Source organism: Sardina pilchardus, chromosome 24 (assembly GCF_963854185.1).
Source record: "Sardina pilchardus chromosome 24, fSarPil1.1, whole genome shotgun sequence".
Classification (NCBI taxonomy): Eukaryota; Metazoa; Chordata; class Actinopteri; order Clupeiformes; family Clupeidae; genus Sardina; species Sardina pilchardus.
This window is the reverse complement of record NC_085017.1, coordinates 16,179,670-16,206,395: the sequence shown is the minus strand read 5'-3', so window position 1 is coordinate 16,206,395 and position 26,726 is coordinate 16,179,670. Positions and strand designations below refer to the sequence as shown.

The window sequence follows — 26,726 nt, the reverse complement described above, 5'->3', positions numbered from 1 at the left end:
TTATTGGTAGACTTCTGAGGGCCCTGACATTTAAAACGAGACATCGAGAACTTTGAAAAAGCACTGATGGTTTACTTACATGACGAGATGAATTCTCTTTAAAAATAAATACATTTAGACACAATCAATAAATTATTAAATCAACTAACAATGATGAGCATTATACCATATCAATACATATTTACACACAATATAATTACATATATAACAAACAATATCTACAAGCATTGCTAATATCCAATTTAACAACTGTTTTACAAGGGAAAATCAAACCAGATGGAGGAAGCAATCACAGTCACCTAAAAGAAATACACATGGCCACCAACTGCATGCTCGTCATTTATTAGGGAAGAATGGGACACGGGTGGTTATGGGGAACTGTTATTTTAAGTGGATCGTATGGATGGTGCCATGGGGAGAGATGGGGATATTGTGGGGGACTAAAGAGGAGGGGTCACTCTGTTATGATGGTCAAGCACAACAGGTGCATTCAGGGATGCCAAAAGAGTGAGATTGATTGAACTTTTCCATTGCTGTGAGGGGTCAAATTGGGTCTATGATGAAGAGGGCGTCTAATTGTGTCTATACTTCTGGTTTGACAATTTACAAGGGCATAAGGTCAATGATGTTGCTTGTTCAAAACATCATAACACGTCACATCACATCACATCACATCACATTCACTCAGGTCACCACAGGTGCGTAAATCAAAACAATGACCCGCACTCAGTGGTTTTATTCAGACGATCGGTGACAAAAGAAGACAGAATTATGTTACAAAGGTGCATAGACCCAACGCTTGATCTGCACTCAATGTCTTCAGAATTCAGCATTCAGTGTCTTGTGCCATCAATCTAGAATTTTAGAAATGCTATATTTTTAGAATTGATAATATAAACCAAAGGTGCGTATGTCAAAAACAATGATCCGCACTCAGTAGTTCAGTGGCCAATTCAAAGAATGGGTAATAAAGGAAGACCTAATTATATTACAGAGGTGCGTAGATCACTTTCAGTGATACGCACTCAATGTTAAAATTCCGCTTTAGCATGGTGTGAAGGTTTGGTTGAATTATTTATCCATTAATTTCTTAACAAACATCAGCTGTGTGATAGCATTGTGATTTCCTTAACACACACACACGAATCAAGCATCATCCTTGACCCTATCGCCAGTAGGCCTAATGGAGGGCTTCAGTTTGAGGGCGAGGGGTAACTTAGGTGTTAAGTTGTCAATATCTCCCGTGTGTCCAAATATTCCTGAAAATTGGGTGGATCGAGGCCCTTTGCGTCAAGAATGGATACACACGAGAAGGATGGGCAAATCAATACCACCTTACCACCCTCAAAACAGAGCCCTAGTTGTTGCCTCTCAGTTGAGGCGGGGCCAGACTTGGTAAAGATCCAGGTCTGTTATCCATGGGGGGTGTGGGGATGATAACTTTGGCCGACTTTGGTTTGGCCACCTCACACCTGCTGCCACCACTGCTGGGGACCTTGATCCTTGACCTGGATGTAGAGTGGCGGTCTGGAGAAGCCAGCTTGTCCCTCCCGGGGCTCTGCCTTTTGGTCTTCCCAGAGCCCCGCTTGTAGGTCTTGCCAGAGATGGATTTCTCAGGCACCTGCATGAGGTTCTTCCCAGCCGCTGGTGTGATTGATCTCAAGGCCTTTGTGATCCCCTGCCTGGAGGAAGTCCCAATCGCCTCCTTGGGGTACATCGTCACCTTGTAGACGGCAAGCAGTGGGGCCTGCCTCTCAGTGCCCTTAGGAGGACTGGGCATCATCTTGGGCGCTGACGGGGGAGGGGTGTTGACCACAACCGTCTTCCTGGATGTCCGGATTCTTGTCCGGCACCTGTTTTGGGCCTCCTTGAACCAGCCATGCTGCAGGGCCTCATCCGGAGTCATCCGCTGTCTTGGATCCCAACTGCATAAGGTAGTGAAGTGTCAAAGAATCCATATGTGAGCATATAGAGTGTGCTATGACGGCCCTATGTTTGCCATGTCACATTTTGGATTCCCTATTTTATGTTTTGTACTGCACTGATACATACGCAAGGCAGCCCTTGATGAAATCCAAAAAGAGCGGGTCCGAGGTCTTCAGAACACTGGCCAGATCTTTAGAGCCAGTTTTTCTGGTCTTGCCCTTGCTACTGGTGTAGGGCCTTGGTTTACCATAAAGCTCTGGGGGAGAAAAGGCTCATAGTTTACATGGGGACAACCTCTCATGGGGCCATCAACTCCTTAGGTCATGTCCTGTAGCATGACTGCGCCTGATATCAGGAACTCACCGAAAAACCTTTTCCTCCTTGGTGCAGTCTGAAGCACCTCCTCCGGAGGCACCCCCAGCACCTGAGGCACAAACACAGCAATGATCACCGTGCCATGCAACTGCAGCACTCATTCACAAAATGGAGAACCTACGGAAACCTATGTTATATACAAGGAACAATTGCTGTTACCTCCATAATGAGGGCAAGCTGGTCCCGCTCATTCTCGCCAGGAAAGAGGGGCACGCCGGTGTACAGCTCCGCAACGATGCAGCCAAGGCTCCACATATCAATCTCCAAGCCATAGCCGCAACCCAGGATGATCTCAGGGGAACGGTAGAAGCGGCTCTGGATGTAAGAGTACACTGTGGACAAGAAGGCCCAGAGGTAAGTTGTGAGATGACAGAGAGGCTTGTCTGTGGGGATGATGAAGAGGATGAAGAGGGCAAACAGAGAAGGACTGGCTGTTTCTCAGTCATAGATGCGTCCTTCAAAGCCACTTTACAAGAATGTTACGTCATCGACTCTCGTCAAGCACTATTCCAATGTCAAGGATGCTTTCAAATTCTATCAAGTACTGAGTCCTTCGTTCTGAGAATTTCTGAGAATTTTGGAGGATGCATCGATGGATCCTCAGCATTCAGAAATCACCCAAGAAATCAATCAATTGTTTGGAAAAAAAAGAGGGCGAGACGGAGATGGAAAGAAACCATTTCATCAATGATGCGCTCTTGACTTTACTTTAAGAAACAGCTTGTGTCTCACACACCTCTCTCATGATCGAAGCAACTAGATCCAAAATCGATCACTTTGATGTTCTCCGAGTCGTTCTGGGTGACAATGTTCTCCTGCAACAAGTATCCATCAATTCAGCATTGAGATCATGAACAGTAATGGCAAGACATTCTACACATCATACAAACATTCCATTCGATTTTTCAAGCAGATGGATGGGGAGCATGATAGCATACCGGCTTTAGGTCGCAGTGGATTATCCTCTCATTATGAAGCACCTGCAGGCACTGAAGGATGGAATGAGTCAAGCGACGCACTTTGGCTTGGCTGAAGCCCTGATAGCGGTTCTTCTTTATGGTCTCATAAAGGTTATCCCTGAAATCATGAGAAAAAAACCAATGGCTCTTTAGATGTACAGTAGGCCTATAATCACATCGTATGAGCTAAGTGCTCCAATAAAACTATAATAACACCTCAGAAATATCCGACCACCCAGTGTATTTTGGTTTTCCTCTAGGCCACTAAAGCTAAGTGAATTTTTAAAAAATGTCACATTACATTACAGTAATCAAGTGCCAATTCTGGCATTCATTTAGCCATTGATTATTTTGACCTCATTCTGGAGGCTCTAATAATCTTCGATCACCATCTTTCTTACATGTGGTAAACTGAGAAGTTTTCTTAGATGCATGCAATTTTCTGGCTATCACCATACTAAGCTCAATCTTTCAAGATCAAACATTTATCAAGGGATGCATCTTATTTCTACTGTTCAAGAGGCGTGATCAATGGGCATAGTTCAAATGACTCTGTACGCTTGGATAGTCCTTCAACCAATCAGATCAATGATCCAACTGGTGGATAAACCAGTTTGTGATTGGACCCAGCAGACATGGACAGGAAGCAGGAGAGATAGATGTGCAGGTTTCCAGCCTGAGCTGCCGGGCAAAATCCAAATCGCCGGCAGATCAGACAGGGTTTACCCAGCTTAACTAGCCTTACCCCTGAAGCTCAAAGGTGATGCATAAATGATCACGAAACATAAAGTGCTCCTTCATATGAATAATGTTGAAGCAGTTGTTCTGATCTTTCTTGCCCAACAGGTCCAAGATCTTGACTTCAACCAGGGTTTGGTGCTTGAATCTGTGCCCAAAGCACATGAATTAGTAAAATGTATCTAAATAATCAAAATATGTATCTAACTATAGAAAGTATATACGTTCATTGAGTCTTTACCTTCTTTTGTTGCGAAGAATCTTAAGAGCCACCAGTTCTTTGTTCTTATGATCCATACATTTCAGGACTTGGCCAAATGATCCCTTTCCAATTACCTCCAGAACTTCATAGCGGTAATAAAGGTGATCATGCAAAACCTTGAAAATCCATAAAGAAAACAACAAATATTTTCGGTTATTAAGTAATGATGATAGCTTTCGGTTATTAAGTAATGATGATAGACTGATAAGTCTCTTTCTGGGTCCAATGGCTTTCAGAGCCACTCGTTTTTCTCCATAGTATAGTAAAATAAAATAAAAAATTCCACAATTCAGAGTAGTCTTTTAAGGAACACACCAACGTTTTATGAAATTGGGTTATTCACTGTCTCACCCAGAGTTACTGTAGATAAGTGAGCAAAAACATTTTTGTCTGTGCCCAGGCAGGAGTGCTTTGCCTGTCCTTTGCCCCCAATATACTGTAGACCCAAGTCAATATCTACCCACGAAATCGCCTAGTCTTAATCTTTATTCCGATTTGTACCCATTGTGAAGGACAATGACAATGCAGGCACAAAGACAAAACTGTTTTTGCTCACTTATCTAACTCTAAGGGAAACGGTGAATAATCCAATTTCAGAAAACGGTGGCATGTTTCTTTATAAAAAAATTATATATGATCATATCCTAAAAATCCTATTTTTCCGGTAGCCCGGACGTCACCCTTGATTAAATCATATGGCTGCACTGCAACAGCAATTACTCAGTTAAAGTTGAACGATTTTGTTTAACCCTTACTCTAGCGGAGGTGATGGTGACAAGGTTCACAAGTTGCATAAACTGCCTGTGCTACTAATCATTTTTTGAGGAAAAAGCTTAGGCCCATGATGTCAGACTTAACAACCGTATGTGTACAACTCGTAATGAATGATAAAATGATGCCTCTGACATCTGCACAGTTCTAAGGACAGGATACCTTGATGTACGTGCCATTCTCATCATCAAAGCCATTATTTTGGGCAGTCCCTTCAACTGCCTTGATCTTCTGGGCATCGAGACCAAGGTAGTATATTTCCGGGAAGTTGGTGATTTCTTCCCGCTCAAACTCTGTGAGGTTATCCCTGAACATTTTCAGTGCCTCTGTGAAAAAAAACATGTAACAAATAAAACATCAGTCGTCAGAGAGACTCAGTCATCACAGAAATATCAGCTGTCTTTTATCACACAATGCACTTGAATTTCTCTGTACCTTTTGGTGTTAGGGGCAGTAACTTTGCTCCAATGTAGGGTCCCGCACTCGTCCTGTTGTTGACGCATTCCGGCAGGTTCTCAACTGTGGACCTGAATTTCGAGGTCCGAGGCCTATCGTCCTGTGTAATGGCAGATTCAAATTCAATCAAACACAGTTCCACTTGGGCTTACCTGTCTGTATATAATGAAAACACTTAAGTAATGGACAGACCCAGTGAAAACCTCGACGGTTTTCCCGCATTTATCTACCCCGACATGCTTACAGCGCTGAGTGGCGGGATCACAGGAGGAGCATTGTGGATAACTGGAGGAATACGGGGCAGGATGTCCTTATGGCTGCTGGTCTTCACAGGGTTTTGAACCGGTGGCTTTTTCTCCAGATGAGGAAGTGATGTGCCAAGGAGATGCTGAGGGGAAGAGTCAGAGATGCAGATGAAATGTGAACAGGTGACAACTTTCCTGCCGTATGTGAGCATCCCTGTGGTGTACATGCAGCCGTGGGGCAGCCGTGGCTTACTGGTTAGGGCTTCCAGCTTGTAACCGGAGGGTTAAAGCTGGGTTCAAACTACACAACTATCGGCCCGATAATCGGCCGAAACCGGCCCTTACGACAATCGGTGGAACGTTCACCTAACTGAAATAAAACCAAGCCAATCTCTATGGTCAAGAGTATGTGATGACCTGAGGCTGGAATGAGAAAGGTCTCACCTGCTGGTAGGGTCTACCAGAAAGTGTACGAAGACTAGATTTCAAGGATCGAAGCCGTTCCCCAGATGTCACCTGCAAGCTTGACCCTGAAGCCCCAGTGTGGGGTTTGGGACCAGGGGGGCAGTCATTTGGCTGTTAAAAAGAAGGCAAACACACACAAGCATGAAAAATATGTACATTTGATTTTCACATCATCATACACTTTCCTAAAACACAGACTTCCTGTCATCACCTCTAAAGATTCAACCCCAGTCAATAAAGACTTTTTTCAATATCTATCTTCAATCTACAATCGCAGCAGACACATTCAAAAATGTGTAAACTACACTACACCCATACAACTGAGAACTTCAGCTTATCCAACAATGGGTTGCGATCAACTTTTTGGCTGATATGTAAATACCACAAGTACAGAACGAATCTACAACGCTGAGTGATCAAATGAACAGCAGTCAGACATTTACAATAGAGGAAAAGAGATTTACACGAGTCTCTTTAATCCAGGCAAAATTCATGTATTCCATTATGCGATCTTGATGATCTGATCTGCTGTTGGCGCAAAAGGTATACCAACACCATGTACAGCATAGTAGGGATCTTTCAGCGGCCACCTCACGGAGCTACAGTAGGCTGGCCTCTGTCCATGGGCGGGCTGGACTGACAGCCCAGTCTAGCTCCGTGTCAGCCAAGTAAGCAGAGAGAGGTTATGTCGGCCTCCCAGCCCTCACTCCGAGCGTGACGACTAACAACCTGGCGCATGTGGGAGCAAGGGCTTCTGTTTGGCAAAGCTGAAATTAGTTCTCGAGTGTGTACTTAGAGCTGAAGTGTTTTAAAGAGTGTTGTGGCATCCAAGAACGGAAAGAAATCTGATATGCAGCTAGTGGGCATCAGAGAAGCATCTCAGGGAGATTATGGGTGGATTACTGTTAAAGTGATGTGCCAGTGCATTGCTGAAAAGTCTACATCGTTAAACACTGTACTCTCAGGACAACCTATAGCCTAATGCACTTGTGGGATACCAATAAGAAGCTAGTACAACTTACCAACCTCATTTAACATTACTCTCAATTCCCCATGACTTTATTAGCATAATAGGCTACAACTGATACAAATCTGATCTTTCCTTTACCATAGTCAGATTTCAAATGAACAACACACATATCCTGGTTAAGCAAGGCTAAGTGCGGTCTGGCCCAGTCACCAAATAGTTATTCAGCTCAGTTAACACTAGGAATAAAATGTAAGCCTCTGAGCATCTACAGTTAGGCTAAATGAGGTTCATGGGGCAGTTTGGCCAGGAAGGCCCAAGCTACAGCTTGTGTTCCTCGTTAGAATAATATTTGGCTATAATCATAATGTTTCCTTATTGCACATTGAAGTTATTTTTCGCCTAGCCTATATGAAATATGCCCATAACATTTCATGTAATTAAGCCTACGAATCACTAATATGCTCAGCAGTCTATAGATAACATCAATTGTTGCTGGAAAGTCCATTCCTTCGCGTGTGCGTTTGTTTACATAGGCCTACCTTTCTCAGAACTGGCAGGACTTCCGTTTTTTTCTGCATTTGTTCACAGACCTTTCGCAGAACTTCGTCCGGTTCTTTCTGCGTTTGGTCACAAACCTTTCTCAGAACGGACAGGCCTTCATCCGTTTCTTTCTGCTTTCTCGCCGTTTTACGGCTAAAGTGAAACAAAATGATTATTTTATAGTTGTATTGATAATATTGCTATTCTCCCTATTTTGTAATTGTTCACTGTTAATTTAATTTGTATTGTTAATTTGTATGTCGCTTTGGACAAAGGCGTTTGCTAAATAACCATAACCATAACCATAACCAACCAATTTCTCGGGCGGCCATCATCTCAGGTTATGGCAATATTACCATGAACTATTTGGCCAATTAATTCACTTCACTGGGCTTATAAACTCCAATGTAATTAAACGTGGACAAGTGTCAAGGACATCCAACTAGAATTAAATTCTCAACCAAATGAATATAACATTAACACAAATATTCATACTAGGCCTACTCACCGAATCGGGGGTTGTTCCCCGCGTTTGCGGGAACTCATGTTTGTGTTAGAAGAGTCTTATCCGGCATATGAGCTTATACTTGCTCATGAAGAAGCTAGACATAATGAAGAATCTCTGCAAGGCTACGGAACTGATGTAGGCCTACCTACATTGTCATAATGAACCACGCGTGACGTCATAAAGCAATTAGGCTGACAAGCAATTGTGCATTCTATGACTAAAGCATCTTCACCCCCTAATGTTTAATTTCAGACGTGGAGGCCCTTCAGATTTGACCTGTGGGGCTAGATATTTGCTGTAAAATCTCAACATAGCTGCGAAAAATATTTTTACAAGTCATTCCAGAACAACTGTGAAGTGAATTCTAGAACTTACACTGACTGCCATCAGAGAGGGTTAAAGCGGATCTTTGCTGCCATTCAGTGGCATATGGAACCCTTAGTTGGCAACATTCTAATCACCTGCACATGTTTTCTTTTTTCACCTTTAGGCCTATAAATATGGCGCGCTCTCTTTTGCTACTGTCTTGAGGCAGAGGAGCTGTGACGCTGTCTGATTGTTTTTCTGTTTTGTTTTACATCCAAGCCAGAGCATTAAAGCAACAACAATGCTATTCGGTTGTGGCGTCCATCACTAAATAGGCTACACAACGCAGAGTGATCGAGGGAGGGGAGACACAACCTCTGATACACTATTTGCATTAATTTGAAATCCTTACTATTTTATCATTGAATAACATCAAACTGTAATTAATGTGTAAAATGTGCATGTTTCAAAGTGATCGCCTTGTGAACACCGATCCCTTGTCAATATGGATTAGTTGATCAATGCTGTTTTGGTAAATGAAGTAGGCAACTCTACAAGACTTTGGCACTGCATCTGAACACAGCGTAGGCCTAATACTACCACCTCGTGGAGACACATTTTTATGCATTTAACTTTTCTCGTCACAAAGCAGGTCACCGTTTTGTGAATGACAGTCGGATCTTCATCAATTGGTGGTTTACAGAAAACTCTAAAGGAAAACAGGTCGTTCTTTCTGGAATTAAATTACTAGATTAAAGATTGGCTAGGCTATTATTAGGCATTTGTAGGCTATGTTATTTTGAAACAAAAACTCGAAAAGTATGGTCAACAACTTCAGACAGTAATTGTAGTAATTTTTTAAATCTAATATACTAACATAATATCTTTAATACATTATCTTACATATGGTCAACAACTTCAGACAATAAAATGCTACTGTTTATTGTAGCTTTTAATAAAATATCTCATCTAGCCTACTAACATAGTTTAATATATTTAATAAAGTATACTTTCTGAACAAATGTGCAAGACGGCCTATAGTTTGTCGGTGTGCTTTCAAAGCCAGGCTGGTCCCTGTTCGGGTGATCCAAGTAGCCTACATACAGCACGAAAACTATTGTAAATCATATGCAATGTATACCGCCTATTATTGGGCATCTCTGCTACGTGGGCGGGACAAATTACCAGAGGCCGTAACGAGTGGATGCTTCTTAGGTGATTAACATAATAAATGCTCTCTGCCACTGTAACTAGCACACCGGCTGGCACGCTGTCTGAGCCGGTTTTATAAATAACATCAACCTATTTTTGAGAGACAGGCGTCTGTCTCCGATTTTGTCGCCTGCCAGCAGGGAAAGATGCCTTACCACTAAGGTTTACCTTCATTTTGTTGGCCATTGATAGGAATAGATAGCTTTACGTTAGATAGTTCTAAGGTTCGTTATGTTTGTGAATTTGGTGAAGGCGTAATTGACTTCGTCTCTTTGGACAACCTGCATTAAAAGTAGGCTAGTGTAACTTTTAGCATCTTGCAGCTATGTGGGCATTCCTTGGCCTTTTTAGTTTCACTTATGTGTACAAGAAATTTGATGCTATACTGTCTTTGACGCACAAAGATATTGTTTTTGGTTTATGTGTTTTCTTTGCGATCGTGCTTGCGCTTTTGTTAGTTGCTTACTACTATGGACAAATTCAAAAAATCCCCTCGCTTTTTCGCACCGTGGTGGACATTGTGTCCTCTTTGCCACTTGCTCATATCGTCTTCTCCAAGTCTCCAATTCCAGAGGAATGTTGTCGTGGAGAAGATTCATGTGTCAAGGTACTGTACATCACCAAGTTGGACTATTTTTAAGCTTACATCTTGTGATATTAATGAAGCTTTATATCCTGCATAGTTTCCACTAGTGGTATCAAAGGCACATTTATGATAAATTTTAATACAGTATTCAATGGCTGACCTGCTAAATAACAAATTACAATGTGGCTAATGACTGTGGACGGATTGGCCTGAATGACTTGTGGGTTTGTTAGGTACGCAGCTGTAGAAGCGCAGCGTGTGAGGCGGAGAACACCTGTGCAGCGACTGTGCCTCCACCAGACCCCGATGTCATTATCGTCGGGGCCGGTGTCCTGGGCTCCGCCATGGCAGCGGTTTTAGGTCGTGATGGTCGTCGGGTCACGGTGATTGAACGGGATCTCCGAGAACCTGATAGAATAGTGGGAGAGTTACTGCAACCAGGAGGATATCGTGCACTGAAAGAACTTGGCCTAGAGGGTAAGTGTAAGCCTATCATAGTCTTCTTTGGTACTGCTGACATGCTGTTGGTTAATTGTTCTTTTATTGTGATGGCCACCACTCCTTTGCTTCATGTCTTCCAGGTTCGGTTGAAGGACTGGATGCTCACATAGTGGATGGCTATGTCCTGCATGACGCAGAGACTGGGGCAGCTATCGTGATCCCATACCCTCAGGAGAGGAGTGAAGTTCAATGTGGCCGTGCCTTTCACCATGGCCGTTTCATCATGGGCCTTCGTTGTGCAGCACTAGCCGAGCCCAAGTAAGGGCGCTCTTATTGGAGTCTACAGTGAAGTGAAGGGTCTTGGCCATAGACTGTACTGTATAGAACAGTCTATGGTCTTGACAGCTAAATTCACTTTGTTATCAGTAACAGCCCATGCAATATTCCTAGATTTTCTATGTCTTGTTATTAAACACTGTGGATTATTTGACTGCTCTGTCCTAACACTCTTTGTGAAGCAGATCTGACATTTATTTTATAAATTAAAGCTTGTTGTAGTTAAGGATGATCCTTTTACCATCACTAGCTTCAGTATCAGACTATACTATGTAAGTGCCACAGAGAGTCTCAGGGCAGGTCTTTGAAACACACTAGGTCCTTGTCTCACAAAAATTCCTGATGGATTTTTCACAAGACATTTCTGATGGTGGGCAAAGGTTATAACCTATAACAGGCTAACTGTTACTGTTTTGTGGAGACTGACAGGCTGTGTTGTTTTCAGTGTTCATTTCATAGAGGGCACAGTAACGAGCCTGGAGGAGGAAAATGGCTGTGTGACTGGGATCCAGTACAGGGATAAGGAGTCTGGAAACACACAGGTGAGTCAGAGGAGATGAGTGACACATTACAGCGGAAAGCTTTGGAGTGTTGAGCCCATTGAGACAACTGACCTACTGACGTATTCCATGTGTAACAACATAATCATTGGAATTAACCAGGTCCGTTACCTAAACAATATTTATAGCTAGGTTAAAATCACTTGTGTCTCATGGCTGTGCTGTGTAAGGAAAGTGCTAATGCTTTTGAATGACCCACTTTAATAACAATTGTACTTCAGAATGATTAAAGTGGTCAGGATGCATGAGATAGCATATCATATACTGTACCGTGTTATTGCAGAATATATTTTATCAATTCATATTGATCTCATGCATTAGATTGTCAAAAATATTGCGATAGATACAGTATGTCAATGTTTTATAGTTTTGGTTACATATGAACATCTTTTCCAATATATCTCCTTTCTTTCCTCCTTAACAGGCAGTCTATGCTCCGTTGACTGTGGTGGCTGATGGCTGTTTTTCAAAGTTCAGGAAAGGCCTTGGTTCAGGGAAAGTGCATACCTCCTCTCATTTTGTTGGCTGCATCATGAAGGTACAAGATGTTCGATATTTCATCCTGACTCCTCCCTCACATCTTGTTAATAGTGTTTTAAATGAACATTTATTACAATATTTCATCCGAACCAGTTTAATAGGAAAAAAAAATAACAAAGTCATATGCTATCTATGTTCTGGAGCATTTGTGAACATTGTCTGTTTACCGTCACATGCTCTCAGTCTATTAAATTGACTTAAAGATGCGATACTGCTTTGTCAGATTAAAGTCTGGCCCTTTTGAATACATTACTCACAAAAAGTTAAGGATATCTTAGCCTGGCTGGCGCCTACCACCTCTCAATGAGACGTGGTCTGGCAACCAAACGTTCATTTTCTCATATTTGAACAAATGCCCAGATCCGTTCATTGGGCGCCACGGATGTCTATCAAATGCGTCTGTGCATAGCTTATCATTGTCTTGCTTTCCCCCCTGTTCTGTGATTGGTCCCCTATCTGAGGCAAAAATTAGGGCGGTAGTTTCCAGGCTGCCTTAGCAGCGTGAATCAAATCGTGCGGAAGGCAGCATGGGAACACCCAGGCTAAGGGTATCTGGCTTTCGGGTGAAATTTAATGTTTCAGTACAGTACATAAAGTAGAATGTTGGACATGCACATTCAAAAGTTTAGAGAAGCTCACATGAAGTTCACCTGTGAAGGTTAAAGTGGATTTTAGGTTCATCCTAGCCGAATATCCCTGATAGTGTATGTCTGGGTAGAATTAGATACTGTAGATAATACATAGATACTTTATTGATCCCCAAGGGGACATTCAAGAGCTGATGCAAGACAGCTGACAAAGGAAACCCCTGAACATGTGTTTTGTAATGGCTATCTTCACTGGACTCAGCGCTTCACCAGCTCTATCTGTCTCTTGTGCAGGACTCCCCCCAGTTCATACCCAACCACGCTGAGGTGGTGCTGGCCGACCCCAGTCCCATCCTCATCTACCAGATCTCCTCCACAGAGACCCGCGTGCTGGTGGACATCCGCGGGGACCTGCCCAGGAACCTGAATGAGTACATGACCGACAGGATTTACCCTCAGATGCCAGGTATAGAAAAGTGTCTCATGAACAAATACAAAGTTTAAGGCTTGACGTCATAGTCCAAATTAGAATGTTATATTCCAGGCGTGACGACATATACTGCATTTAAAAGCATTTGTTGGAGGAACAGACTCAGCGGTATTATACAGTAGATGTTCTTCCACCAGCAGTTGGATTATTTGCATTCAGAGGTTTGGATCTAACATGCCAAGACTCCTCTGGCAAACATGCCTGATACATTCTTTGACATGCCTAGACTCTCATTGCTCATGAACTGAATTGCCGTTGAGATCTGAGATGTAAATTACACAAACTGTTCTTTTTTCCCATTCCACAACAGAACACATCAAGGAGCCTTTTCTGGAGGCTGTCCAGAATAACCGCTTGAGATCCATGCCAGCGAATTTCCTCCCCGCCTTCCCAGTGAACAAATGCGGTAAGACACCCTCGTGCAATGAGTCATCTATGCACCTGTAACATGGCTAAGCCTCCCATCGGGAGTCATATTAAACACAGCATTCTTAATCCCATAAGCGCCCGCATGATTAGCATCCTAGGTGAGTCAGAAGGAAGGAGATTCAGATGGTGGAGGAGAGAGGGGGGGGGGGGTCAAGCCTGTAGTTAAGTGAGCAGTGAGCTGTCACGCCTCCAGATCCGCTTATAATCTGCCTCACAGGTGGCCAGATGGTGGTGCGTAACATCCCAGTTGGCACTGATCTCGTCACGGAGTTCCCATGACACATGCACTCCAAACAGTTTTTGGCCATTGATGATGAAAACACAGTTCTGGACATTGATGATGACTTAGCAAAGGGAACTATATCTGTTGTAAATCATTTATGTAACAGTAATTGACCGTAGTTGATTGTGTTTTATTGATTCATTGTGCACTGGTCTGTTTTTTTCTGTCTATTGATCTGTCTGCTTATATAGGCTAGTTTGATCCTTTGTTTTCTGCTACCTGAATGGGATGTTACTTTATCAGCTAAAGAACTAAAAATGCAGACAGATGTATTGTATAGCATGTACAGTATTGTATGGTTTGTATAGCATAGCTATTACTGTGCACCTTATGCTCATCTTATGAACAATTGCATCAGTGGTGCAACCGCAGTCAAATCGACATCCAGTGTGTTGGTACATGCAAACTTTTGTCATGGCGATCAGAATGACCTCAAAGTCAGTCTGAACTCATTAGCTAATCATTTGCTGTGTGCTTCTTCCGTCACCCAGGGGTGCTAGTGTTGGGCGATGCCTACAACATGAGGCACCCACTGACAGGAAGCGGGATGAGCGTTGCGCTCAATGACCTGAGGATATGGAGAGGCCTCCTCAGAGACATCCCCGACCTGCACGATACCATTGCCTTGATACAGGTAAAATGAACCCTCTTTCACTAGTCACGCTAGGCTACTGTAGGTCCTTAATGTGTGCTTTGACTGATTTTCACTCTGAACATGTTACATGACAAACAGATATGAAGTCTGTCCATCTCTGTGTGTCTATTTATCTCCTCTCTGTTTAACTTTTATTCGTAGGCGAAGAAGAAGTTCCACTGGGAAAGAAAGGCATCACACTCATTTGTAGTGAATATTCTTGCCGAGGCACTCTATGAGCTCTTCGCTGCGACTGACAGTAAGTTCAGATTCTTACTCAACAGCGATGGAAACAGATGGAATTGGGAGAGGCTCAAGAGGAGTTACTGTATGTTGGCTATAATGCAGCTAACCATCGGAGGCTGCAATATGAAAGTACTACAGTATCTCTGACCACTAGAGAGAGGTGTTCTACAGATACCCCTGCTGTTCGTATTCCTGTTGTCTGCGTCATGTTCACACACTCACTCCAGGTGTTGTGTCTTACGACTAGATTTTTAAAATGTATTTATTTGATAATGTCTCTGTCCTAGGCTCACTACATCAACTTAGACAAGCTTGCCTGCATTATTTTCAGCTGGGAGGGGAATGTATATCTGGGCCTGTTGGACTGCTGTCGGTGTAAGTTCCCCTTGAAAAGGACCTTTTTACCCTAAATGAAATGAATGAATGAATGAAATGGTCACTTTGACATAGTAAATTAATAGTCCATTGATTCTCCACATACACCAATGCTCCTTTATTTAAACATTAGCATAAACACACATTATTGATAACATAGCCTGACAGTTTTTTTCTGGCTGAACCCAACTTCAGACAGTTTATCAAATCGTGTCTTTCTGCAGGTTAACGCCCCATCCCAGGACCCTGATTGGCCATTTCCTTGGAGTGGCGGTGTATGCCATGTACTTTAGCTTCAAGAGTGAGCCGTGGTGGACGAAGCCGCGTGCCCTTCTGAGTAGTGTGGCCATCCTGTACCGTGCCTGTGCCGTCATGGTCCCCCTCATCTTCTCCGAGTTTAAGTACCTTATATATTAAACTAATGCTCCGGCTGTGTACTGTATGTGCTGTCCTCTACATTGAGATCATTTCACCAAGCCTAACCCCTCATGAACGGTGCTCAGGAAAAGTACACTTTTGTGTTCCCATTTATTAAGGGTATTTATACATCTAAGCGTCAATTCCGACCTCATAGTTACTGTATGGAAGACCTGCACTGGAAGAGTTCAATTGCATATTCTAATCTTCCTTGCAAGTGCATATTCTAATCTAATCTACTGTAATCTAATCTAATCTAAGTGATTTTTTACACTTTAAGATTACTCGTTTGACTCAAAAAACTTCTGACCTCATAGTTATAGAAGACCTGCACTGGAAGAGTTCAGTTTCACATAGTACTTTGTATTTTATTCCACCAGTTTGTATTCTTCTGTGTGAGATGTACCCCCATGGAACTCAGTCCATAAAGTATCTTCCTGAAAGATGAACTCTTAGAAGGTGTATACTTACTCATTGAGGATTACAGGAATGTATCCATATACCCATGTGCACATTCATGTACAGAATGGATATACAGTAGGAACAATACAGAATGTTATTGTATGTGTCCTTGCCACAGTTACTGTTGAAATACTGTTGTGCAACACTACCAGTAGTATTGCTGTGGTATTGCACTCGGGGGTAGATACTCACACTCATAACTGCATACATATACGATAGTCATATGCAGCATAAGCCAGTGGCATTAGAAATATCTTTTTAACACAGGTAGGTTATTTCTTCCCACTTGCCATCCATATATTATTCCCCTCTGTAAAAAATTTTTGAGAAATAATTTGACATTTAGAAACTTGACTTATGTGCGGAATGAGGTATGCCTTTTTGGAGGGCATGACTGACTGACATTATTGTTGCGCGTACTGTACATTCAGGTCGGATACTGTAGATCGGAATCATTCCGATTCAGTGGTAATTCACGTTATGTGGGGATGAAATATTTACAGTAGAGCTGTCTCTGTGTCCATATCATTTATCTTCTAACAGGTTCATGTGATCATTTCCATTCCATTCCATTTCCAAATGATTTTAATGTAAATATTGTTTTATTTCATATGTGTTGTCTGTGTCACTATTTAGCCTATAATGCCATGAAACACTGATATCAGTTTTAAAAATGTGCAAGTAAATAAAATAAAATCTTTATATATTACATTTTTTTCTAAGTTTTAATATGTGAGCAATCTATGATGGCTATGAAGATCTCATGTGCCTAAATGAATGATGTATTATTGTAGTGATGGGGTGAATAGTGAGACTTTAAACTGCCTGCTTTACAAACCTAATCTTTGTAGAAAACATTTTAGAGTAGTTTACAGTTATTTGTTAAGGAGTCTTTTTAAACTTAAAATAATGCTTGTGTCAACAAATAGTTGTTAAGGGAAAGGCTGTATGTAGAATAGAATAGAATAGAATAGAAACTTTATTTGCCACATAACAATGTTGGTGGTATTTGTTGTAGCTCAGTCCGCAGGGCGGGGGGGGGGGGGGGGGGGGATAAGTAGCAGGAGAGGATCAAATAAAGTAAATACATAAGTAGAGTTCTTCAGGAGTCTAATTGCTGAAGGGTAGAAACTGTGGTTGAAGCGCGTCATTCCAGTCCTCAGAGATCTATAGCGTGTTCCAGAGGTGGGAATAGATCATGGCTCAGATGTGAGGCGTCCCTGATGATCTTGGTTGCTCGGTTCAAGCTGCGTTCAGCATACATCACTATCCATCACCAAGAACATGTGGAGAATAAAGGACAAACTTGGAAGGTGAGTGGCGGGGCAGAGATGGCAGAAAGAAAAAAAAAATTGACTTTTCAAAATACTGACTTATTATTCCAACTCTATGTTTCCATAAAGAATCATTGGCATACGTACAGTATGCTTGAGCACTGGTGGAAATAGTCAGTGTGCATAAATGTAGGGTGCAGCAATAAGTGTAGTGTGGATTGTGGGAGGGTGGGGAAAAGTGATGAGAAAAGTAAACAACCAACCAATTTTTTTATGACTATGATCAATCTTAGCTCTGTGAGCAATTTGTTCTATTGTTAAAGAGGGTCGGTTGTGGAAAGGACTTTCCCCCAAATCCAGTATGGAAAACAAACAAACAAACAAACAAAAAACACAACAATTGGGTCTGAGAATGTTTTGATTGATATATTTTTGATAGCCTACCGGTTCTACGTGTTGATTTTATAAAAATGTTATAAAACATATTGCTGTCACTGTCACATGATGCTCGCCATTGAGTGACCATCCTTCAGTAAACATAAAACAGCTAAGAGATTAGCTTACTGAAGTCAATACGTTTCCCCCTTTCAGACAATGAAAAAGAAAACATACTTTCTTAACTCATATATTGAAAAATAGAAGAAAAACACATCCCACCTTAGTGGTTTGTATGATCTGAAGTTCTTAACAGTAAATATAGTAAATTACAGTATAGAATGTGTGCATTTGTTTTAAACATGTTTAATTTAAAGTAAAACTACGTTTTTTAAAAGGGTGTCCAAATATGCTATCGCTCTTTCATTTTTCAGAGCAGTCAGTGGCATGACCGATTTGGAGCCCACATTCATTATGCGACAAGGATCATCTTATCTGTTCATCCGTTCCACTATTTCGTCTATCTCGCTTGTGGCACTATTCATTAATGCCCATGGATGTGTTTGATAGAGGCGGGCTTTTCTTTCCCTCCGGTGTCCTGTAGAACGTAGCTGTCCAAAGACAGAAATAAGTAGCCTACGTGCGTTGCTCATTTGACAAGGTAGATTCGCTGCTGGTATTTGGTGGTTTCCCTCAGTTTACTACAGAAAGTTATGCAAAGGGGGTCTTGCGTCCTGAGGCACAGTAATGGCGAAGAAAAGCCTCTTCAGCAAGAATGGCCTTAAAAGTCTGTTTTCTAAAAGCGAAGCAAATTTAAAGGATCGCCTGGAAAAGGATGATCAAGATGGAAGTGGGAGAACTTTTAAATTTCCCAAATTTAAAAAGAAGAAGAAGACGGATAAAGAAGTAGTATTGGAGGAGACTGATGCTGACAGGTAGGCTACGCTGCGGTAACGTTGTTACGCTAGAAGGACAGTCGTCTGCGTTCAGCTGACACATTAGATGTTTTTAGATAACACGTGTCGTAGCATACATTTATGAGTATGGGGGTCCTGCATACATTTTGATCAAGACATAGCCTATTTTTATCCAACTCTAACTTTTGAACACACTACATAGGCTACATAACCTACTCTGTTTTGCACCATCGAATCATGCATTCTTTCCATTCCATGGCTGCTGCAGTATGCTTGTAGTTGTATTTTTGAGGCAATAATAATTTCTACATGTAGCCTAATGTGTTGTAGAAAAGATGTTGCTGTGCATTGAATAACGACCACTTTCTGACCTACCAGTAGTGTAACCTGTGAGATGTGTGGAATGGCTTTACAGCTCCTCCAAAATCTCAATAGTCAGCCTTGTTTCCACTATATGTGCATCAAGGATCTCTGTAATCCCTGTGTCCAACTACAACTTTCCCCTGAGGATCTGGTGTGATTCCTAAAGCAAAAGTACTGACACACAGTCAAACCTCATGGGTGACAAGCTTGTGCATAACTTTGAGGAGATGCAGTTAAAGTTAAGTAGTGTGTGGCTTACATTTTTAGTGTGTGTCTCTGCAAATGGAACTCATATCCTTGAGCAAAATACCACGGAGTGGATAGGAAGCAGTTATTGTTCAGACTTCAGAGCAATAACAACATGGTGTTAGGTTAGCGTTTCATCATCACTTGTCTTGTTTGTGTCGTACTCTTCCCAAATCTTCAGCAGAAGAATTAAAAGAGAAAACATTAATAATCTAAGGAGTCAGTGTCTTTTGGTGTTAACAGGTAAAAGTGCTGCGTTGTATTAATGTGGAGCCCTGTATCTCTTTTGGTTTAACACTAAGATCGATACTAAACACTGAAGGATTTAATTATCTTGCATAGTCATAAAGCGCTGAAGTGGAGATCTGTTGGTTGACACAATGACACAATATGGCATGCCTCCATACTTCTTGTGAAAGCAATTTGTCATCTTTGTTTATATTGGATTGGTGCATCAGGATAGTCAAACAGCACAGACTATGTCCCTTTATGCAGAAACAAGCCAACCAAGTTTGTTTTCACAGAGAGGGCACTCATAGCACACTCAGAAGTTAAAAAACCTGTTATAAAACAACGTGGAACTCTTTGAACAGGACATGGTCTGTGTAGGCCTACTTTTGTTGTCAAAACTCCATTCAGGAGAGGAACTAAAATGCAAAACATGTGATGATTCACCAAGATATGAATGTGTACTGAGGCGTCTGTTGATATTGACGAGGGTTGACTGCTTAGTGCAGTCAGTCACAGGTCAAGTCTTTTGGTTGGTTTGCCGTTTTGAAGACCGTTTTGCTCTCAGTGACTGAGCTACTGTACAGCTTGGAGATGCAGAGTGCCCACTGCAAAAAGAAAGGGGGGAAAAAGTTTCTCCACACGCCCAGTTGCTCTGACCACAAGCACTAAAAATACACAAACAGAGTGACACTGCTGTTGGTTTGGGGGAAAGATAGAAGGATAGACATAGTAACACAGTAGTTGATTTTACAATTGTTTGAAGAAATACAATCCAGTTATTCTGTTGTTTCAAAGCAAGACGTCAGTGACGCCAATGATGGCGATAAACTCAGAGGAAGAATGGTGTCATTGGATCATCATTTAAACGATTCTACGCATTATTTCCCAAATTATTGTTTTTGTTCCTTGCATGAGAAACGTGGACAAATGTCACTTATGTCTTAAGATACATAAATGAATCAACTATTCTACCTCAAGGTTTAAAAGAGCGGTTGCAAGCAGCCACTATTGATTTGAATGTTCTGTAGCTTTTTTTAAGCCTCATGTTAGGAATGTTCTTCCCTGTGCCAGAGATGTGTTAGAGAGGTGTGAACCCAGATATTCTTTAGAATGTTAATTTTCCAACATTCCAAACACACCGGTGTGACGGTACACTCTTAAGAGGATTATTGGTTTTATACCACCCTGGTTGGCATGAGGTGGTGTTACAGATTATTTTGAGTTTGACCCTTCGCAGTAGATTGATTTGTTGTGCAGTACTTGCTTTGCTTTGTTTAATTTAATCCAACTAAGACCAATAGTATTTCCCATTGGATTAAAGCCAGAGATCCTTACACATCAACACTTGCTGCTATATGCAAATTGTTAGCGTTGTACTGATTGCTAACGCTGTGCCAAATTCTTAAGAATACGCCAGAAGCAAGACACCAGCATTACAGGGAAGTATAGTGTAAGTGTAGTAATGGGCAGCCGATTGGTAAATAGATATGAAGTTTGATTGATCAGTTGGGAAATTGCTTTGCCTAGCTGTAAAGGAGACACTATTGACAAAAAGACACAACGCCCATAAAGATTCAGATGATATTGTGTTCAACATGTCATGTGCAAACGCTCTGTGGCACCTATGATATAAAGACAGGCTACTGACAGATGCTGACAACCACAGGAATCTTTGTTTTCACACCCACCACCTCTCATGCTTGAAGTTGCAAGTCCATATGACTTCATCAGGGACAGTGCACACATATTGTTATTATATGTTTGCTTGAATAGACCTTATTGCTTATTTGCTATTCTCCTTCATTTTTCATTGTTTATTTCCATTAGAGTATTGCTTGAATTGATATTGATTATTAATGCTATTCTCCCTAATGTAGTGTGACCAACTTAAATGAATTATTGTATTGTTTTTATTTGTACAGTATGTCGCTGATAGAGTTCAGGCTTGAGCTTAGCCATGTATGATGTAAAACTATTCTCTATATTGTCTTTGAATGTATTTGAGAATTTTAGGCACAGATAATTTCCTGTCTAGTATCAGCCCTACATATATGCCTATGTATGTATACAATATGGGTACAGTATATTATTTTCCTTTCCTTGAAAATGCGTCACACAGTATTTTCCCACTAGCACAATGGTATACATTCCCATAGATGAAACATTCACTGTCTTGAAGCACACCCATATCATTTTCTGACAGAGCACCCCAGGTTCTATTTCACATTACCTTGTTAATTAAAGGTGAGAGAAACATCCACCCAAAGAGATTAGAAATAATGCATCATTCATAGCACAACTATGATGCTATCATAAGAGCTACATATTTGTAATGTAGCAAAATGTGAACAAAGACGACATGAGGGTGACAGAGAGGGTGGGAGGGTAGGAGGGTGTATCTGTCTATCATCTGTATCTTTGTCTAAATGCAGGCGTGTTATTGAGTCTGTGCTGGAGGATGGAGGTTGCAGAACCAGTTTGATTTCACGAGTATCACAAGCTGATGCAGAGTCCTACAGAAAAATGCAGAGGAGTAGCAGCTGGTCCGAAATATTCTGCCCTGAAGCTCTATTCTGATTGTCTGGATATGTTGAGAAACATCACATTCCTCAACTTTCCCCTCATATCCACCAAGCATCACTGTAAACGAGTTGCTAAAAAGAATGACCCAATGCATAAAGCAGAAGAGAAGAGAAGAGTGAGTGCTCAAATCAAATCAGATAATTAGAAAATTAGATAGATAGATAGATAGATAGATACTGTAGATACTTTATTGATCCCCTTGGGGGACTATCTATCTAAGAACCTGTCTAAGGTATTTTGATGACACGTTATATATGGCACCGACAAGACAGCTGAAGTTTTGTTGGGTAAACGTGACCTGCGTGTTCAGACTTTTATCTACACAATGCCTACAGGAGATAACTGACAGAAAATCACTCAGGAGCGCAGTGTTTTTGTATGTATGGAGATGAATATATGGTAAAGAGAGACCGATAGTGTTCTGCCCATGTTGTAAGGTCACCAAATCTCAATAAGGGTTTTTGAAGCCACACAACTGATAGCTTAACCAGAACTGACATGTTACTCTTCTCAACAGAAGCAACAGTGCCGGGGGAAGAGGTGAGCAGTCGTGGCTTGATGTCCCTGTGGACCAGAGTGCGTCTTTATATGGCACAGCCCCGAGGTCAAAGGTTAGTTGACTGTAGATGGACACTGCAAATTCAACACACTGCTTCCAAGGTAACACCATAATGCCATGAACGTTGTACTTCTCCAAAAGTTATTAGGAGCTACAGCCTTATAATCGTCCCCTGGGGGGAGGTGTGGAGAGTCAATTTCACACTCAGACTCACACACACACACACACACACACACACACACACACACGCGCATGCATGCTCACACATGCATTACACACACAGCAACAGCATGTGTAGACAAGGGAAACGCTACAGATGAAAAATAGTTTTAATTCCACAAGGATTCCCCAACTCCTTTTTGCCCTGAGAGTTTTGACTTGTTGTTTATCACAGCAGTTGAGGTCCTACCTTGCACAGCGACCACTGTGTGTGTTTATTTGGCACTCCAGAATCAAATCACCAATCCCTCAACACCGTCAACCAGTTGTCAAAATGAAAGTAATTCATATTGGTGTGCAGATTAATTTCATATGTTTTTTTTTTTAACTAGTTCACAATCCAGAACAATAGCATGCTGCCCTGTATACACAATGTTGGGAATAAAATGAGCTGATTTGGAGGCAATTCAAAATAAACCTATAACTGACTTTAGCCTAATTACTGTATTTAGGATGATACTCCTTGGCTGTTTCCCTGTTCTAGTAGGGACTGGGAGTGTGGCACGAACGCTTTTTTTTGCGAGCGCTCGTGCCGCCCTTGTCAAGATGCCGCCCCGGAAGCCCACAGCCCATGCTAAAAATATAAACTTTTTTGATCCCGTGAGGGAAATTGGTTTCTCTGCATTTAACCCAATTTTAGTGAACACACACAGCACACAGTGAATCACACACTAACCCAGAGCAGTGAGCTGCCTGCCCAACCAGCGGCGGAGCAGCAGCGGAGCAGTGAGGGGTTGGGTGCCTTGCTCAAGGGCACTTCAGCTGTGGACTGGTCAGGGACTGAACCAGCAACCCTCCAGTTACAAGCCCCAAGCCCTAACCAGTAGGCCACAGCTGCCCCTACCTACGATAGGAGGGGTCGGGGTTTGTTTGTTGGTTTGTTTGTTTGTCTGTGTTTGTTAGCAAGATAACTCAAAAAAGTTATGGATGGATTTCAATGACATTTTCAGGGAAGGTCTGAAATTACCCGATTCAATTTTGGGAGTGATCTGTATCACCGTCTGGATGCAGGAGGAGGTTATGTGTTTGCTTGTAGGAGGTTTGAGCTCTCTGAGTGCTTTTCTAATTTTTGTATGTCATTTGTAGGCTCAGTCCTTTATCTCACACTGTAAATATATCTCTCCATCAAAATCCACATTTGCTTGCTGTGTCTTTCAGCCCATCACCACCTCACCACCTCACCTCAGTGAAGTCCTTGTCGCTACATCCTGTGGACTTGTGGCCATTTTTCACACACTCAGAGAGCAACCTTTTCTATGACATAGCACAAGATACTCTGATTAGTTGAGAGAGGCAACCCCCTGTAGTAGTACATGCCCAGGTTAGCATAAGAGTTGACATTGGATATGAATCCCGATCCCGATTAGGATAAAGTGAAGGGTTAAGGGTTGGAGATACAAATCCAGACAAAAAAATGATGATCCCTTGTGGATACTCAAAACATGCAGCTAACACAGACAGGACAGAATCTACTGCTGTGAGGCCACTAGACATTGTGTCTAGCATCCCAGACCCACAATCCTTCACATGCACAATGGGCTAAGAAATGTCCACAAAGTAAATCCATAAAATCCATATAATCCTTTCAAAGAATGTTTAATAGATCAATTGTATAGAACGTAAAGCATAAACCTTGAGCCATGCCAAGTCAAACTCAAGGTCAAGACCAATGACCATTTAGGCAGGTGTTATAACACTCTAACGATTTGCAAAACAATATCTAATTGCGATATCTCTTACAGATAGTGCCATTTGGTATTGAAGTCAAGATTCAGTTTAAGATTCACTGTGTGCTCTTCCCTTTTTCACTGATAGGTGGAGCTAGAGGAAAGTAAATACAAAGCTCACAACTAAATAATACTGTATGAAACCAGGACTAGAGTGACTGGAGGCAGGACCTCCCTCATAACACTGTTCAAAGTATTATAGTACCGCTTACAACCTTAGTAAATGATTAATTTATCCAATAAAATGTACATCTAGTCAGTCAACAATACATGTACAAATGATTTTACCTTGTTAAATGATAAATACACTATATTTGTATGAGAGCCTCTGCTGGTCACTATTATTAATTATTATTATTATTATTATTAATACTATGTGAAAAGTTGACTCAAAACAGACTATTGAACACTATAAACAGACTAGACACAGAGTGTTGTTATGCAAGGTGTGAGAAATCCAGCGTTTTGTTAGTTAGCGTTTGGAATCGAATTGAATGCTCACCATTACTTGGTTACTAGAGGTTTAAAGAGAATTTCTTAGTATTCCGGGGGTTTGTTTTCTCCAACAGTATTTGGAGACCCCGAGAAACAGATCATTGTGAAAAATCGTGGGACTTTAAGGTTACTGCGTCCAAGAAAAGTAGCTGTGTGCACATCACACCTTGCAGGTGCAGGACAAATGGAGAGTAGCTTAGGAAAGGAATATAATGTCCGCTACACTGATAATTGCTCCCATTTAATGTGAAAAAGCAACGTTTCGACCCTACTGGGTCTTCGTCAGGCAAATGGTGAACACATTCATATATAGGTCCTACAGTCACCTGACCCACAATGTTACCTCCCTGTTTTAGGCCTGATAGCCCCACTAATTATTCAATCAAGATTTACAGGTTCAGACTTGTCAAAAAGGGCTTACAGCCTTGAGGAGTGCAGCCCTTTTTGACAAGTCTGCCATGCATGGTGTTCGGTGTCTGCATGTGTGGCACATAGAGTATAATACTGTACTCTTATTAGTTATATAGTAGGCTAAGTGTTTATGTTTAATCTATAGCCTTTAAGTATGTTGCAGACACTCCCTATTTAGTATACCCTAACATTCCAGCCACGCGACCACCTGTAAGTTTAAAGCTGTGGGTTCGAACGGAGTTCGTCAGTTTAAATCTGAGACTCAAGTAAAACACTTTGCTGAACCATACGGAACTCTTATATTCTTTCAGGTGGGTTCACATATGAATGTGTATCAGAACAATGTAACAGTCTATCTTGTTCGGTATTGGAACTGTAATTTTGTCACTCATAGTAAATATGTTGCGAGTGATTGTTAATGTAGCGATTTGTTAAAACCGGAACATTAATGTTAGATTGCTAGTGCTAGCATGCCCTGAACATCGGTAGCCTAATTCCTTTGCCAAATTGAGTGTGAGTGGTCAGGTGTTAACACTTGTCTCCACTATTACATAGAAATGTAATAATGGCAACAACAGGGCAGTAAAATGAAATGTTATCGCCTACTGTTTCTGAACCGTCCTTGATGACGGTAAAATGTCAACTGTCCGAGTGAAACAGCTGACTAGCAGCTGAGCGATTTAGTTTATCGTTGCCATGGCAGCGGGGTCGTTTGCACATAAAGACGATCGTAGTAATAGAGATTTAGACGTTGTATTTATATGTTGTTGTTATTGCTATCATTATTATTATAATTGCACTATATAGCCTAAGTCATACTGTTATTTATATATTGTATATTGTACAAGTATTGAACTTGTCATGTATTGAATTTGTCAGTTTAAATCTGAGACTCAAGTAAAACACTTTGCTGAACCATACGGAACTCTTATATTCTTTCAGAATATCCACACTCATTAAATATGTCACCAAATGGAGTAAATACTTCATAAGTGTAACATATTTTGGCGAGCCAAGCCCAGGAGTGATCCACGTCAGCAGAGGATCTACTCCAGTGAGACGACCCAGAGTCTTTTGATCACCATCCCGTCAGCAGTTTATCTACGGTCTGTTCAAGGCAGAAGTATGGAGTTGTTACTGACTGAAGTCACTGCCACCTTGTACCAACTGGATCACCCACTCATTATCAGAGTCTGTGAGTATGTGA

General features: G+C 41.5%; 2 protein-coding genes across 2 annotated transcripts; one reads left to right on the top strand and one right to left on the bottom strand.

The window, feature by feature from the left end:
- Positions 1-369: 369 nt before the first annotated feature.
- Positions 370-6,700, bottom strand: LOC134073165 (dual specificity tyrosine-phosphorylation-regulated kinase 4-like). The gene is made up of 13 exons (XM_062530149.1): positions 6,662-6,700; positions 6,177-6,308; positions 5,732-5,875; positions 5,467-5,587; positions 5,194-5,357; positions 4,240-4,376; positions 4,006-4,146; positions 3,240-3,378; positions 3,038-3,116; positions 2,461-2,633; positions 2,290-2,350; positions 2,053-2,182; positions 370-1,925 (listed from the first exon to the last, which is right to left on the bottom strand). The coding sequence occupies exons 1-13, from the start codon at positions 6,698-6,700 to the stop codon at positions 1,358-1,360; spliced, it is 2,028 nt and encodes a 675-aa protein (XP_062386133.1). The 3' UTR covers positions 370-1,357.
- Positions 6,701-10,058: 3,358 nt separating this feature from the next.
- Positions 10,059-15,811, top strand: LOC134073164 (squalene monooxygenase-like). The gene is made up of 11 exons (XM_062530148.1): positions 10,059-10,340; positions 10,553-10,796; positions 10,901-11,078; positions 11,542-11,638; positions 12,081-12,194; positions 13,078-13,249; positions 13,584-13,679; positions 14,477-14,619; positions 14,782-14,878; positions 15,153-15,240; positions 15,465-15,811. Exons 1-11 carry the CDS (start codon positions 10,059-10,061, stop codon positions 15,655-15,657), a joined length of 1,704 nt encoding a protein of 567 aa, XP_062386132.1. The 3' UTR covers positions 15,658-15,811.
- Positions 15,812-26,726: the final 10,915 nt, after the last annotated feature.